The 17,515-nt window shown below is 43.0% G+C and overlaps 3 protein-coding genes across 3 annotated transcripts; all 3 read right to left on the bottom strand.

Annotated features, from left to right (window-relative positions):
• Positions 1 to 1,221: 1,221 nt before the first annotated feature.
• Positions 1,222 to 4,610, bottom strand: LOC6622189 (organic cation transporter protein). Its single transcript, XM_002048280.4, has 6 exons — positions 4,071 to 4,610; positions 3,750 to 3,999; positions 2,926 to 3,029; positions 2,097 to 2,866; positions 1,794 to 1,975; positions 1,222 to 1,736 (listed from the first exon to the last, which is right to left on the bottom strand). The coding sequence occupies exons 1-6, from the start codon at positions 4,346 to 4,348 to the stop codon at positions 1,536 to 1,538; spliced, it is 1,785 nt and encodes a 594-aa protein (XP_002048316.1). The 5' UTR covers positions 4,349 to 4,610; the 3' UTR covers positions 1,222 to 1,535.
• A 1,915-nt stretch (positions 4,611 to 6,525) lies between these two features.
• On the bottom strand, positions 6,526 to 9,572 carry LOC6624104 (organic cation transporter protein). The gene is made up of 6 exons (XM_002048279.4): positions 9,094 to 9,572; positions 8,820 to 9,042; positions 8,159 to 8,262; positions 7,318 to 8,093; positions 6,939 to 7,120; positions 6,526 to 6,880 (listed from the first exon to the last, which is right to left on the bottom strand). The coding sequence occupies exons 1-6, from the start codon at positions 9,303 to 9,305 to the stop codon at positions 6,698 to 6,700; spliced, it is 1,680 nt and encodes a 559-aa protein (XP_002048315.1). The 5' UTR covers positions 9,306 to 9,572; the 3' UTR covers positions 6,526 to 6,697.
• Positions 9,573 to 9,640: 68 nt separating this feature from the next.
• Positions 9,641 to 17,441, bottom strand: LOC6622746 (uncharacterized). The gene is made up of 7 exons (XM_015176025.2): positions 17,227 to 17,441; positions 15,449 to 15,807; positions 12,958 to 14,956; positions 12,429 to 12,833; positions 10,908 to 12,366; positions 10,750 to 10,843; positions 9,641 to 10,683 (listed from the first exon to the last, which is right to left on the bottom strand). Exons 2-7 carry the CDS (start codon positions 15,789 to 15,791, stop codon positions 10,343 to 10,345), a joined length of 4,641 nt encoding a protein of 1,546 aa, XP_015031511.1. The 5' UTR covers positions 15,792 to 15,807; positions 17,227 to 17,441; the 3' UTR covers positions 9,641 to 10,342.
• Positions 17,442 to 17,515: the final 74 nt, after the last annotated feature.

Raw genomic sequence — 17,515 nt, 5'->3', positions numbered from 1 at the left:
CCATATTCAATAGCATTTCGTGTGTTGCATTCTAGGTGTGTTCCGCTTATCAATATGGCTTTGTAAATTCGCCGATTTCTTGTAAATGCAATCAAATAGTTCTTAATCTTTAATGTGGTTGGACGATTGGAGCTCTATATATATATATATATATATTATGTAAGCTCAACGAGTATCAGAGCCTTTTCAAGTATCTCAATGTTTAACGGAAGCAGCTACCCACTACTTGAGAGCTGTCAATGAAATAAGCTAGCTCTATAGTTGAAAATTCAAGTACGGCCTCGTGTGCTATAGACTTTCTTAACGTTAGAGTAAGTGTTTCGATCTATGCTTATTATATTTTACTGATTACCAATTTTATTGAGGCATAACATTGAGAGTCCGTAGTATAAAACAGTCGACGTCGCGAAAGATAATTTTCTTGCAAATTGTTCAATTGTTTTTAGTTTTAAGCTTTATTTAAGAAATTTCAAAATCCAACATAACATGTTGCCGACACCATAATTAACAATTTATTTAACATTCAATAATTGACTTGACCAATTTAAAATATTAAACACACACATTGGTAAAAGGAGAAACAAACCTTACGGACTGACATCATAGTTGAGTCTACAGGCTGATTAGTTTAATGTTAGACTTCTGCAAGCTGCCATTAAGAGTTGATCTTAAACTATTTCAGATCAGAATTTCTCAACAACAAACCTGCTGTTTTATTTGCAGCATTTATTTAAAAAGTATCCAGCAGAAGGTGCAAAGTAGAATAAATTGCAGTATAAGATAACTATGCACAAATTGTAGCATACTTTAGGCAGTGCCGAAATGGTTTGAGACACAGCTAAGCGGCTAACTGCTTTGCATCGCAACAGATGGCGCCACTTGACATTTTCAGCTGTGTCTTGAATATTCTTTGCCGGCTGAGCTTAACTTGTAAAATGTGAAATATATATGTATATGGTTTATATGTTATATATATACTTATGCGTATCTTCTTATTATTTAAAATATATATATAATATATATATATAATAATATATAAAGCCGTGTACATAGAATATCAGAAATAAATTGTTGTGCTCGCCATCGCAAACTCTCTGATCTCTGATCTCTCTCTTGCTCTGCTTTTCTTATTTACGATCTTTATGCTCTATTGATACAGCTCCATCGTAATATAAAACTTTATAATTTACACATAAAATATACAATGTCTAGAAACATGAGTTATATCTTATTGCTTATTTTATTTAGTAATACATTAAAAAATAGCCTCCTATAATATATTCAGAATTTGTTTCTTCTAGTTGCTCGCACAAAAGAGTGAACGGGCTTATTTTAATTAATATACGTTTAGTTTTATATACAATAAAAAAAATACTATACAAAAATAATCGACACTTTCACTTAATACTAGACACAGTACAAACTCATTAAAACTCAACAACAAATGCATTCGGCTTGGACAAAATAAAATCTTTGGCAATCGCAAAATTGCTAGCAAACATTCGAACCGTGCAGTTCGTTAAAGTAAAAATTGATCAGCACAATCTTCTAGGCGCCTCCTGCTCCTCATCCTCCTCGTCAGTGCGTAACTGGCGTACGGTATCCAAGTCCCGAGCATCCTCCATTGTTGTGGGCAGCACTTTGTCTGCCGTCTCGGGAAAACCAAGCGTCAGAAAGCCGCTGACCAAGGCAAAGGTGGCAAATAATATTGAAGGCGCATGCTCATAGTATTTGGCCTAAACGAAACAAACGTTAGCAGTGCATGAGAGTATAGACTGTGGCTTGGTACTTACCAGCAATGGGGTTTGCGGCGCTAGCATAGAGCCAATGCGGCCGACCATGGAGCAAACAGAGAGCAAACTATTTCGCACATTGGTCGGAAAGATTTCCGAGGTAAAAAAGTACAAGATCTGAAAGCTACACGTAATAGCCAACTTTCCAATAAGGAACAACGTCAGAGAACCCGCATAGTCATCTGTAAGAGCAACAAATTTGATGACTTATAAAAGTAAATACACAACACTTGATCAACAAGGTTGGTAAATAAAAGGGTATTGAGAAACGTATTGGGCTCATTTCAATATAAGCAGACTTACCTGAACCGACAGCGGCTGAGGCGCCCATACAAATGGCGCAGAGCAGCATTGAGGCGCACAGCGAGTACCTTCTGCCAATGCGATCCATTATGATAAGTGGCAGCAGTAGGCCGGGAATTTGCACAAAGCCATTGAGCATGAAATTGTTATATTTGCTGCCACCCAGATTGACCGAGTTCAAGCTCAGTCCGAGGGCAATCAGCGTGTGTGTAAACCAGCAGAAGCAACAGTTGGCAATGCGCCAAACGAAAAAGCGAGCGGCCTGCATAATCGGATACTGGCTCTCATTGGCCTGCTGCAGTTTCTGGCGATTGTTGGCGAGCAGCTCATCCACCTGATCCTCGGGCAATGGACGCCTATTGATTCGAGCCGCACGCCGCAGCACTTCAGCTGCCCGCTTCTCCTCGCCCTGGCTGAGCAGCCAGCGCACGCTCTCGGGCAGAATCCAAAGGAATAGTATTTGCAGTATGGCTGGCGCATAGAGGCAACGCAATAGCCAGCGCCAATTCTGCACATGTGCTGCCAAAATGCCCAGACACGCCTCTCCAATCGCATAGAAAATGGTAATAATGGTCGCGGCGGCCACACGACGCTTGGGACCCACCAGCTCAATGGCCAGCAGGAAGGCCGTGGGAAACAGAGTGCTGCCCACAACCATGTCGAGAAACTCGAAGCACAGGAACATATAATAATTGCTGGACACCGAACGTATAATGCCCATGAGGGCGCTCAGAGCACCGGCAACTGCCAACATATTGCGACGACCATAGCTAAATAGAAAATAGAATTCATTTTAGTCTTTGATAAATGATTGGAATCTGCCACTTACCGATCCGCAAAGAAGCCACCCAAAGGTATGCCCACAAACTGACCCACATTGTTTATGGTGCCCACCAAGGAGAGTTTCCATTCGTCTTTGCAAAAGATGCCAAACTTTCATCAAAATAAAGATTAAGATAAAAATTTAAAAATAAAATTTAATTTAAAAAAATAAATAAGAAACGTGATTTTATATTAGTTACATTTAATTTTGTAAAAGAAAAAATATGAAACTGAAAACCTCACATTCATTTAAATTGAAGAAAACAAAAAACACCAACAACCGCATTAAAATATTATAATTTTTTAATTCACAGAAATTTAATGAATTGTTGAAGCAACTAATCATAGAAATTTTCATGGAAATTCAGCAACTACTCAAAAGCTTCAAAGCTGTTAATCATGTAGATTTTATTTATTTATTTATTTTAGTAAATATCGAGCTTGGCCTAGATATCTTGATAGACAAAACAAGTCACTCTACTTTTCGACGGATCATTCCTACGGCAGCTATATGATAAACTTATCCGATCCGACCTGCTCTGAGTCTACTCTATGTACTGTACTATGCAAAGATCCAAGACTGTAGCCTTAAGGCTGAGAGACTCGTTCCCATAGGAACAGATCCATTGAGTAATATTTATTACTCAATGGAAACAGACAGACGGACAGACGGACATGGCTATATCAACGCGGCTGTTGATGCTGATCTGGAATATATTTTCAAAGTTATAGTGCACAAGAGTTTAAGAATCAAAGCATAAATAAACCCAAATAGATTAATTGATACCTCTTTGAAAATATGTCATATAGAAGTTTATGCGGAATATTTACCTCAGTCGATATGGTTTTTTCTTCGTCGCGAAATTTAAAATCTGTGCCGCAGCCTTCGGTGGAATTGCCAAAATACTCAGCGGCACACACATCGCTCGAGGGAGTACTGAATACACTGCTAGACTCCGATTCCAATAAGTTCACGTAACGATTACACGAATCCCAAGCGGAGTTCTTATAGGGCACTGTGAAATTCAGCCAGGACTCCTCATACGAGCTGGCCGGACTGTCACATTGCGTTATATTGCATCTAAAACGTGTTTGGTAAATAAAGAGACAAGAAGAGAGAGAGAGAGAGAGCGGGAGAGGGAGAGAACATACCTGTGGACCACTGTGCTGGCGGTAAACACATATGAGATCGAAAAGAAGGCATTGAACACCATGGGCACACATAATAGCACATAATTAATTATCTGAAACCGTCCGAACTGCCCGATCCGCACCAAAATGGCATCCAGCGAGTTATCTTCACCAGCGGCTGCCTCCACATGCTCAGCCTCAGTCGCAGTTCCAATGGCATGGCCATTGCTTCTCCTCAGATTGTCGTTGCCAGCAGAGGCGGCGGCGGCGGCGGCGCCACTCCCCTTTTTGCCAGACATGTGCCCGAATATATGATAAACTGATTTTCAGTAAATATATATGTATCTTAATTTTGTATTATCATTTATTTTTATTTTTTATTTCATCAATTCCGCGTGTACAAATGCACTTTTTAGTCGACGCGCGTTTTATAAATATGCCGCAAAATACGTGAGCTTTTTATAGCCCCACAAACGTATATAATTACGTATAGTTTTTAATACGTTTTTACGTCTCCGTCACGGCGCGTCCGACTGCGAGCAATGCCGCTCATTGACTGATTCGTTGATTCGCTGCGCCCATCGCATCGACCCTTCTATTTAGCCAAATCAATTCACATTGATTTTCAACCTGTGTTAGCAATATTCTTTAAATGTATGTAACTCTGTTAGAAACCAAGATTCGACAAATATCTATCAAACAACAATTTTTGTTATCTCTCTCTTAAACTCTTTATGGGAAATGGTAGTACTGAGATCATATAAAAAACTTTTGACAAAATTTTTATTAAACGTTTATCAATTTCAAACATTCTATGTATACCCTATATTTTTTTCAATACTTAACAATAATCATGGAATCATATTAAATGCCTTTTTACAAATTTGAGACATTTGCAAAAATATATTTTAAATCCCATGCATGCTTTCTCTCCAAATTCCTTTAAGCGAAATGATAGAAATGGAATCTTAAAAAATAAACTAATCAAAAATTCAAATATTCCAATATATTTTCTGTGATCTCTATTGAAATTGCTCGTGAGCAGTGACAAAAATGGGATCATATAAATAAAGAAAAATGTTTCCCAGTTGTATCTGAAACTCTCTCAATTCACTAATTATATGCGACAAGAGTATTTTGTGTGCGGTCTACATTGAATACTTGATTTTTTTCCTTGTTTGTTCAGTTCTGTTTTGTTCCGTTTCGCTCTTGCCTGATTACGACACTTGATGGCGTGCACGCTTTAGATACGAGATCCGCTCTCCCTCTCATGTTTACTACGTGCCTTCAATCCTCTGCTCTCTGTGCCCCTGTCGCGTCTGCTCTTATCTTGACCTTATCAACTAGTTGCTTAATTTCGTAGCTGATTCTGTTGCCGTCAGCACCGACGAAGACCCTAAATGGCTTCAACGCATGATTATTGATTGATATAGAATATAATTTCAATTTACAACGTTATTATCGCCGTTTATTGGCCCTTATCAGTGGGCGCCGCGACATAATGTCTGGTACTAGCAGCTGCTGCTGTCTGTATTGCTCTGGCCACAATTCCGAATGGGTCATTCATCATTTTGGCTTACCTGTGTAACTGAGCTAAGTGCCTCCTATTCAGCATTATAAGAATCTACAAATGAACATGGGTATTACGAATTTGCTGCAATTAAATTATTGAAGAAATTTAAAGCACAGTTTTCCAGCAACCCGCTCGACTAATATTTCAAATCTACCCGCATTAGCCGATGGCAAACAAAAGAGTTTTATATTTTTCATATTTCCAAAATTGCCGAACTTAAATTATCATTAAGTACCCATAATTGTGCGAAAAGCGTGAAATATAGATCCTTAGATTATTCTCAAACTTAAGCCCGAAATCGTACACGCCAAATCCGTAATATCAATTTTCAGCAATTAGGCATGGATTTTGCGAAAAGTGTGATATACGTCACTTCGGAACTGATTTCTAAAACCGATTTAATGGTAAACAAAAAAGTTTCATGATTTTCTAAAACTTTCGAGTGGATTTTCGTGCACTCTAATTATGAAAGGCAACTGGAATAAAACTTGTTTCTTAGTTCCTTCGATTTGTACGTTGATCGACAATCATTCAGTCAATCAGCACAAGCAGAGTTTTATACTTAAATCGAAATAAACACACAGTAAATAAATCATGCATAATACGTAATACTGACTGTAGAACATATATCTAACACTCTGAACAGTTTGATCAAATTTTTGGAATTTTTCAAATGATATATAGTGGCGCATAAAGATAAGTCTAGATTGGCATTGATGAATGAATGGATAAATCAATAAAATATTAATTGGAAATCAATAATAAATAGTTTATTTAGGAAATAGTCGTTCGTCGTATTATTGCCTAATTTGACTGCCATTTTGTATACTGAATAATTTGTTGATCGACAATCCAATTTGAAATGATAAGATTAGCAGGTAATTGAAAAGATTTGTGGCCAAGTGCACGGCATTATCTTATTACAACAAATACGAGCCGAACAGCTCCAAGTATTCGACACTCTATACACAATTCAATATTTTTGCATGTCATTCAATACGACAATCTGATAGACAAGTATTTACAGCAACTAATTGAACCCAAATATACCCCAGACGTTGCTATTTTCAGCTGATTAGGCAGCAGTTTTTGTGGCTGCCAAAACTTTTGGTTGTTGACTTCTGTCCAGGGCGCGCGCCTCCTCCAATGTCGTGGGCAGCACTTTATTGGAAGTTTCAGGAAAAAAGAAGCTCAGCACCGAACTGAGAATGCCAAATGCGGCGAACAGCAAATGTGGCGCATATTTGTAATAGTAGATCTAAAAAGAAATATCATGTTTAAGAAGGCATCAGCCGATTGTCAATTGTCACACGCACCAAAAGCGGCGTCTGTGGCGCCAGCATGGAGCCAAAACGACCCACCATCGAACAAAAGGAGAGCATACTGTTGCGGCAGCTGGTCGGAAATATTTCGGAGGTAAAGAAATACAGTGTCATAAAACTGCCCGTTGAGCACATTTTGGCCAGAAAGTACAGATACCAAGACAATGTGGAATAATCTATAATTAAAGGAAATATTAAGCTACATCTTATAAGCACTTGAATCAAAAGTAACAGCAATGCAAAACCAATAAAAATAGGCTACACTCGTACCGACTCTATTATCATTGATAAATTGCAGGCTCTAACCGGTTCGAAGCGTGTTTGCAGTCTTGACAAGTAAATGCACAACTAAGCCTTTGCGACTGGAACTCACCGTTGTCCAGAAGTGCCATCACAATAAGTAATAAGGAACAGGTGCTCAGAGAGAGACTCAAGGCCCAACGCCTGCCAATGCGATGCATCAGCAGGGTGGCAACCAAAATGCCCGGCAGTTGCATTAATCCCGCCATGCTAAAGTTATCAAACTTGTTGCCTTTCAATTCAGTTGCGTTCAGACTGAGGCCCAGGGCTATAAACGTGTTGCTGAACCATAGAAAGCAGCACTGAGCGATGCGCAGGGCGAGTGCGCTGAAAATTTGATGGACAGTGTAGTGACCACCAGATGTCTCGGATTCGGCCAGCAACTGGCGATTCATGCAGACCATTTCACTTAGCTGAGTTTCAGGCAAGGCGCGTTTATTAACACGCGCCACCTTGCGCAGTATCTGAACGGCCTCCATTTCCCTCGATTGGCTCAGCAGCCAGCGTACGCTCTCGGGTATATAACAGATGAAGAGCAGATGCAGGAGTGCCGGTGTGTAGAGCACGCGTAGCAGCACACGCCAGTCAAGAATTAAGCTGGCCAGATAGCCCATTGCCGCCTCTGCCAGGCCGTAGGTCAAACTGATGACCATGGCGGCCACAACGCGATGCTTGGGCCCGACCAGCTCGATAGCCAGCAGAAAGGCGGTGGGAAATAGTGTGCTGCCCACCGCCATATCCAGAAACTCAAAGAACAAAAAACTGTAATACTCGGGCGCATGGGAACGTGCGAGGCCTGCCAGAGCGCTCAGAACGCCTGTCACCACAAGCATTGCCTTGCGTCCATAGCTTCAATTGAAAAAATATCATTGAAGGCGTTTTTTTAAAAAATTTATTTAGGTATAATGACTCACCGATCCGCTAAATAACCGCCCAGGGGTATGCCCACGAACTGGCCAATGTTGTTCACCGTGCCCACCATGGAAAGTTTCCATTTATCGGAGCAAAAAATGCCAAACTGCAAACCAAAAGGTGTAATTGAATATATAAATATTTAAATTAGTAGCTTAGAAGTTGAGCCCTAATTCAATTGTTGTTCGCTCATGGTCTAAGCAGGTCGCTGGTTCAAATTCAGTGAGAATTTTTAATGCATATATTCAATTTGCAAAAATCTAATAATGCTGCTGGTAAATTGAGGCACTTTGTAACTGATGTTGGCGCATTTGAGCCCACTCACGCCGGGTGATTTCTTCTAATTTTTGTGCGATTATACGAGTATATATAATATATAATTGTGTAACCAAACCCAGTCTCTGATTCTTGATATGCCAAGCTATTAAATATTTAGCTCATTTATATTTTAAAATAACTACGCAAAGCTGAAAGATCTCACTATCGAATTTTTGCCTCAAGCAATTCCTATATCTGTTATACGAATCCTTAAAGTTTAGCTTTACTTTACTTCTACTCCTTTTCTTACGATGCCTCCAGATTGCAACGTCATAATTATGTATCTTTTAAGGATGAATATTTTTTCTCAACTATTCAAAGATAACTTCACAAAGTTCAACTTACCTCTGAGGCAATGGTTTCCTCGTCACCCCGCAGCTTATAGCCCGCTTCGCAGCTGACGGGCTGACTGCTATTGAAATGATGCTCCTCACAGAGGGCTTCGTTTGCCGGCGTTGCCTCAAATTGGTTACACTGATCCCATGCTCCATTGTGCTGAGGTATCGTAAAGTTCAGCCAGGGCTCAATAAAGCTGCTATTGGGAGTATCACACTGACTGATGTTGCATCTAGAATAAGGTTTATTTAGGATTTAGCTAAGTGGACAGCTAGTCACTTACCTGTGCACCACAGGGCTGGCCGTAAACACGTAGGATATAGAGTAGAAGGCATTGCATACGATGGGCAGGCTGAGCATTATATAGTTGAGTATCTGAAAGCGTCCGAATTGCCCAATGCGAATGATGAGCGCATCCAGATGATTGTGCTGCTGGGACGCTGCATCCGCTGCCTTTTCCTCAGTCGTCTCTGAATTGAACTGCGCTTCTCCCATGCTTCAGTCTGAGACGTCTCTAGGCAACTGAATTGCTCCGTACCACGGCGAGAAACTAGGCGCGCAAAGCGCTTATTTAATTGACCGCATTATGCATGCCACCCAGCGTATTGGGGGTGGGCCGTTGGCGGGGTTCTGCTGCTCCACAAGTTTTTCACACGTTTTCAATTACCGTCGTCAGACAGCTGCAAAAGCGTGTCGCAGCTTCTGAGACTTAATTGCTGGCTACAAATATTTTAGGCACTGCAGCTCAGCTGAGCTTAGCTTCAATGCAGTTCTAGCAGAAGTGCGGAGCTAACGAACTCACCAGCTGTATAAAAGAATTCAATGGGCTCTTTATTATACAATTTATGTTCTTTTATTGTTAAACTTTATGAAAGAATTTAAAAAATATCACTTGATGTTGGAGTGTCTGTGTGTTTATGTGTTTAATATATAGAGAGGCTGTTTAGCTAAAAGTACAAATACAATAATATCATATTTAAGATTACTAAAGCTTACTCGAACTGAGAACTTAGAATGTACGTAAAGCAAGTGCCAGAGAACAAGCAATTTACTCAAGAGTTTCTTCTTAATAACAGTTTTGTTTTGTTTTCTTTTTTGTTATTTTTCATTTATTTATTTTTCTGCCGTTTAACTGGTTTCAGGCGTGCTACTAGCGAATACTGCATAAAAGTGCCTACTTTTAATATACAACCTACAAAAGTTAGTCGTAAATCTTTTTTTTAAAAACCACAATTATAAATACCAATCGAAATGTTGCGTTTGTGTCTAACAAAAAATATCAATAAATAGTACCTCGCTAGAGAGGCTGCCATAACTAAACTCATATAACTACGTATATATAGTGCTATATATATATATATATAAATTAATAAACTGATACAGTATAAAGTTGCGACAGTCGACCGCAACTACAACGTTCTGTTCTAAACCTCTAGTTAATATCAATCAATCTTCTGAATTTGCAATATGATAAGTTTTCAACTAGTTAAAAGAGGAATGATCCAAACAATCTAGACCGCAATCCGGACTGTTTACAGATTATACATAGGATTGCTGGTGGCATCGAACAGCTGAGTGCCCGTCGACTCAATCATGGAGCGCAGCGCAATGCTGCGCTGTTTGGCCACAGCCTTACGCAATGTCAGCTCAAACACATTGTCCTCATCAATGTTGTCCATGGGCAAATGCTGGCGGCTGTCCGCTGGCTGTTCGGGTGTCTGGAACACCAATTGTTCGTGCTCGTACAATACGCATGTTTCGGCAAATTCCTTGGCAAAGTATTGTGCTGTATTACGGTTTTGTATGACCTCGCTGGGAAAGCATTGCAGCAGCTCCTCGAAGCTCAGCTCCGCTACCAGATTGTTGAGTATTTCTGCGTGAGATATTAGTTTTAACATTTGTTAACTAACTTAAGAGCAATTAATCTACTCTGACAAACCTGCAATATGTGTCTTCCAATTGGGCAGCGCTTCCTGCTTGCTAAGTATCTTGCGCAGCAAAGACTCCCAATGCTTGGGCGTAAATCCACAGGACTGTAAGCAGAAACAGGCTCAATGAGTTTAAAGATATAGTTTATAAGAAGCAAATCATCATTACCTTGCCATACTGCCACAGGAAGGCAGGACAAAAACTCAACATATAATTGATAGCCAAATTTTTAGGCAATATTATGACCAAGAAGCTATCTATGCCCATTAAGTGGGGCGATTTCTGTATGAAAGCCAAAAACTCTGAAATAATCTCCCGATCCACCTTGCTGGAGGCCAGTAGACTTTGAATCTTAAGCGTCAGCGTCAAGAGCTCGTTGTGCCAGCCTGTGAAGCGCACCTCGAACTCGCCTTCGTCCTTTTTGGGATAACTAAAATCGCTGCGCTCAAAAGGTGGTAAACGGTTCAAGTATTGGGGTCGTTCCAGCAAGCATGGTATGGGTCGTATATAGGCTTTGATATGCTGTTCAAATTCCTCGCCCTCGGCCAGTTTATAGTCGGGAATGTATGGTACAAAGATTAGCTTGTTTGATTGATTTGGTTCGCTCGCCTGGCGTACGCTCGGCTTGCTGCAGTAATTAGGCGCCATGCCAACCATATATGCAATGCATTCCATTCGCAGATTCAAGAATTCCTCGCGGCCGCTTTGCTGTTCGACATCGGCGGATTGCAGATCGGTAATGAGATCGCTCAGAGCCTTTAAGCGGCCCATATACATGCGAAAGAGTATTTTCAGGCCCTTCAGATTTGTGGCAGCCACATCGTCGTCGGGTTGCGGCTGCGAAAGTGAAGCGTTAGAGCTACGCTTTTGAAAGGGCGATCCGCCCTGTTGATCCTGCAACTGATCGTACACAATGCGCTGCTGGCGGCCACTTAACGAACGCTCATCGGGCGCGGAGCTGGCGCAAGAGCTAGACAAAGATTGGACATCCGCCTCACTGTGCAGAGAGGGTGCTCGCGAGCTGCTGCATTCATCATCGTAGTCATCGTCCAGCTGAGGCGGCGTTTGCGAGCGCACCTCATGCGGCTGCAGCGAAGAGCTCACATCGTACAGATCATAATAGTACACTTGCAATATGTTGACAAAGACCTTCTGCGAGGTCTGATAGCCCTTCTGGCCAATATGCGAGGCGATATAGTTGAGGAACAGCTGTAGCACCACATCCAGCTTAATGCTATGCTCAATGCACAGGGCGTGAATGAACGCATCGCTTATGGCTTCGATCAGTGCGGGCTGCTCATTGGCCAGCAGAATGGTCTCACAGAAATCCGAGAACGAAATAATGGCACTGAGCGTGGGCGTCGCTGCGCAGCCACCTGAAGACTTGCCCTTCGTTTGTGTGGCGCCGCGACGGGAACGTTTACGAGCCGTGAGCTGGGACTGCTGCTGCTCCGGTTGCTGTCGCCGCTGATAGAGCACTGTGCTGTCATCGAAGAGCACGTTCTTGTGCTTGATCAGCGCCACGGCCAAAGTGCGACGCGTGCACTTGGATATTATTTCCTGGGCCAGCAAATAGTTGGACATGCGACATGCAGTTACAGCCAACAGAAGAGTCTCATCGGGTGTGCTTAAATGAAATGTTAACACAATTAACTTGAGATTTGAATTTGCAACGCATTGCTTGCTTACAGCGTCGTCAAGTATTTCAGATAGTTGATTAACTCTCCGCTCATGGCATCGGCTACCACCGGCGAGCTAAGCATTATCTGTGGTATATCCGCAGGAGCATGTTTAATGAACATGTTGAGAAACTCCAGCGAGAGCGGCACCTGCTTATAGCCCTGCTGTAGCACCCGGGCGGGTGTAAAGTACGGTGCCACGGTCTGGTGTAGAAACGAAGACCTCAGACGATCTGTGCCCAGGCCAAGCAGAAACAGTTTAACGGTATAGATGAGTCCAGCCAGCTGCGCTGTTTCCACAGCCTGTTCGCTGTCCATAAACTCCTGAATATAGTTGTTGTAAATGTCCACCAATTGCAGCTGGCACATCTTGTAGAAACCAGTTGCTTGCAAATAAACCTCTTGTTTATGGGAGCTGTAAGGGGAAGACAATTGGGGAACATCTTTATAAAACACAGGAATCGGAGACTTTACTATGCACATCTGCAAATGTTATCTACAATGTTAAGTAAATCTTCTTGTGCAGAAACCCCTCTTACCGTATTGAAAAGTCGGCCAATTTTCGACAATTGGCGATAAACATTTTTCGCAACTCCTGTTCCCTGTCCACGCCAAAACGCTCGCCCTGCAGTGTGAGGCTGAGTCTAAGCATGACATGCGCCTCCTCCATGAGATCATAAAAGTTGGAGCTGCTTGCGCTGCGATACGATTCGGCAATGCCTTCGAGATCCTCGACAATGTGCTCCACCTTGGGCACCTCCAGATTATACAGCGTCCACTCGTTAACCACCGAGGACTGGACAGCACTGCTGCTTCTCAGCAAGCTGTTGTGCTTGGCCTTTGCCTCGGCCAAGAACCTGGCCGCAATGTTGCGCTTAACTGCTACCACGGCGACCTCGCCAGTGCTGCGACGCTTGTGCTGCTCGAGCGCTGTGTTTGTGATTAGGACGAGCTGCTCCCGGTTGACGCACACGAACTGCACATGCATAAAGGCGGCCAGGCCAATGACGGCAATGGCCGAGCTGACGTCTGGCGAGGACTCCTCCGGAAACAGACCGCCAATGCTCGGATACTCGAAACGATTATGAAACAGCTTGTGGCCGATGCGTGAGGTATGCGTTTCCACAGACTCCGAGGTGACCGCATAGACGACATAATCGTTTAAATGCACCTGCAGCACGGGCGCCGTAAAACTATAGCTGGCCACCGGCTTTTCGTTCTCGCTGTACCACTTGCCCTGGCCGCAGAACTGAAACAAATAGCCATCCACACTGCTGGCCACGAGCAGCGCATGGCCCACACAGCGCTGATGCTGCGAGGATTTGAGCGTGCGGCGATTTGCATGCTTGAATGTGGTGACAGCACTGGGCACCTGCTGGTTGCCCATGTCGTACTCGTCGTCCTCCTCCAGCTGCTGCTCGCTGCTGCGCTGGTATATGGCCTTTAGGTCCATGCAGCGCAGTATATCCAAGACCCGCGACTGCGGCTCCGATGTCCGCATGCATATCTGCAGCAGTTTGCGTATGTCGTACTGTACGGATACATCTTCCGTCGCACTGTTCCCGCCGGCACCAATGCCTCGCACATTCATGGCCTTCGCCTCGTTGATAAGCTTTATTTTGATGTCCGCGGCCCGTTGTGGCGTTATGGTTATCTCCTGTGTGCCATCTTCCTGGCCGACGCTGCGATTGCTACCATTCTCGCACTGATCCCACTGTGAATGCAGCTCGGGCTCGAATTCACGACCGTAGGCGGTGTTCACGAGTCGTGCCACATTGAAATCGAGAGGCGTGCGTCCAGCCAAGCCCGGACCGCTTACCAATGCTGGCTTGGCGCTGCTCGAGGATTGCAGTGAGTCGCTTTCGCAGCTCTGCTGGCTATGCGTGCTGCTGGCCGCCGCTGCGCTCGCTTTGCTACCCAAGCTCAGAGACTCGGACAGGGGCTCATCGCCCGCGTAATCGTTGTCCAGGCAGCTGTGCTCGTGCGCCGGCGCAGACGCTGTCGTCGTCTTGTTAGCCAGCGCGTCCACCACCTTGAAGGCCACACAATAGCGATGACTGAGGCAGGCGATGACGTTCTCGGCCAGACATAGGCGCAGCGGCACAAAGTTGAGCTGCACAAAGAATTTGAAGGGCAGAAAATCGATGAAGGAGAATCTCGGCTGGGTATTCTCGTGCACGCACTGCGTGTACTCATACAGATAGATGCGATCCCTGCTGCTCACAATGATGTTGCCCGACGTCTGGCAGCTTTGCACCAGGTCTGGCGGACTGCGCAGCGGCAGCTCAATCACATCAATGCTCTCCACCAGCGGCGTCTTAGGCGTTGTCATCGAGGCGATGCGTATTGTGATCGGCAGCTCGTTCAGCTTGGCATCGGGAAACTTCCAAAAGTTTGCATAGATACGCACAAACATCTTTGTATCATCCTCGGAGCAAACTGTGTTGCTATTGCTGCTCGATGTGCAGCTTATGCTGGTGCTATTCGAGTGCACCGGACTGCCGGCCTGCTCCTTTTCCAGGGTCAGAAGGTATTTGCCTGCATTAGAGTAAGGGAATATCATTAACAAATTTCGAGCATTTCAATTAAAAATCTAAATTTCACTTTTGAATCTTTATATACAAGACTATTTAAACTAACTTAATCTAAGCAAATATGTAAGCATATTCCACGCACAAGTGTGGGAAATTGGTGGAAACGTTTATTTTAAATCGTTTGATACATGTTTGCAGAAAATCTTCCGCTTCTCGTGGGAAATGGGCTGTTTGAACGAATTGAACGAATTTAATTGTAGACATATCTTTATTTTATGCTTATTTTAAGTTCTTGACAATATAAGGAAATTTATGTTTCAATTATGTTTATACTCAAAGAGTGAAATGCCCAAAAACTTTAATTGATTCAAATTTTTTATTTTAAATGATCATCGTAAAATTTGAGGCTTTAGATTTTAATTTCAAGCGGAAAAGTGATTCAAGCTAGAAGACCCTATAAGACCCTAGCTATATATAATATAAGTTGAATGCTTACCAGCCTCGCAATAGATTAGCTGCACCACCTCGCCGACCGTGGCCAATGTGTACCTGACGGGCATGCGTTCATCAATCGCTGGCGTCGGCGTTGGCGAAGCTGCATCTCCCGTGCCACCAGCCGCTGTCTGATCCTCCTGCATTGCATTGTCCTGCTGCTCCAATTGTGGCTGCTGCTGCTGCTGCTGCTGTTGCTTTCCGGCTATGTCATAGATCTCAATGAACTGCTCGGCGCTGCTGATGGCGATGCGATTGTTGCCAATTAGGGTGGCTGCCAGAATGTCGCCATTGAGAGCAAACGTCTGCTGCCTGGCAAAGTTGTAGGCCTGCAATATCTTCACCATGGCGACGCTCTCCTCACTGCAGGGGACAGAGCAAACGAACCACTTAAAAACAATCAAATCGAATGGAACACTGCACTGCGATACAACGCCCCAGTGACTTCATCGTCCGGCGTCCGACACAGACTATCTGGCCGTTCGAGCTCTGCGCTTGTGAATACCCCCAAAAGTGACGACGATGACAAGCGTCTGAGGGGCAAAGAATTAGTGTAGGGGGGGGGGAGTGCTGTCGGTCAAGTGGCTGTTGCTGTTCTCGTGGGCATGAGCCATTAGCATAATTGTGCGTTTATGCTGGAGACAGGGAGACAGAGGGACAGGGGAACAGACTGACTCTCGCGTAATTCTAATTGAGGGTTTGTCATCTTGGATTACCGCAAATTAATTTAAATGAATTTTAATAATTCATTTGACATACAAAAGCGGGCATCGTAGACGGGAATCTTTGGAAAAAAAACACCATTTTTATAATTAATTATTTATTCAAATTTAACTTTGAAATATTTTTAAATTTTCAACTTAAGCTTTCTTCTCAATTCAGAAAATGCCATTGTAGATATTCTAACTGAAACTCCTCATTTCGCAGATGCATGAAATAATTTACCATACCCCCCCTCCTTCTCTCTCTCCGCACCTGGCTAATAACTAACACAAATCGTTAAGTGATTTTTGATGGCATGACACATTAATAGAGGTCAGTGCTGCACCTGTCACTTCCTGTGCCGTTATTCCTTGAACCCCATTAATAATACAAAATTAGGTCACACTTATACACACACACACACGCACACACACACACACGCACGCACACACTATTAGCCTGGTCACATCGCTTGGCCAACAAATGCTGTCACAGTATTTGGGCATGCAATAAATTTAACTGCCGCTTGACTTGGGCTGGGCAGGCTCTACGTGCGCTTACCTAATTAAGCCATAAGTTGACACACGTAAAAAAAAACACTGGTTAAATCAAGGTAGTCAAGGAGTGAAACTTTTGAATATGACGCACCCATGACGCAAAGAAATGACCGGAAATATAACCAAGCACAACACGAAATATTCTATTTTTTACCGCTTTCCGTCTCTGCCTCAGGTCAAAACGCCAATCGATAATTGGTCTGGCAATAAATGCGAATGCGTGCATTAGGCCAAAACGAATCTATATGTATGTGTGTGTGTGTGTGTGTGTGTGTTTGGCGGGGGTGTTGGCGTTTGGCGCCCGTGTGTGTGTGTGTGTGTATTGCGGCGGTGCACTTGGAAGGCGGTATTTGAAAAAAATCAATAGCTCTGTGGTTTGCCAAAACTTTATGTAATAAGCCGCAACTAAATGAAATTGCATATAAATCTGCTATTGAGCTATTAACAAGTCAATTATCAATACAAGCAACAACAATTAAATACTTATTGCACTTCATTAGTTATTCAAACAAATTGTTCGTACATTATTGAACAGCGGAAGTCGCGTCGTTGGCTGCAAGCACCAGGCTGCGTGCCTATTTGACGCTTAGTTTATTCGTTCTGGCTAATTGTCCATTTTAAATTATTTTTAATGCACACACACAAATATTTATTTATGATTTTTAGTCGCAAATTCTCAATTGAACTTATTCGCCTGTTTACATTTTATTAATGGCAGCGTTGCCACCTGGGCAACAAAGCTGAATCCCATTGAAACAGCTGATTGCGCGATATGGTAACACTGCCTTCGCAACACACCCTATGCTTGTCCC

Source organism: Drosophila virilis, chromosome 3 (assembly GCF_030788295.1).
Source record: "Drosophila virilis strain 15010-1051.87 chromosome 3, Dvir_AGI_RSII-ME, whole genome shotgun sequence".
NCBI classification, from domain to species: domain Eukaryota; kingdom Metazoa; phylum Arthropoda; class Insecta; order Diptera; family Drosophilidae; genus Drosophila; species Drosophila virilis.
The sequence above is the reverse complement of the archived record's forward strand: the minus strand, read 5'-3'. Positions and strand labels throughout refer to the sequence as shown.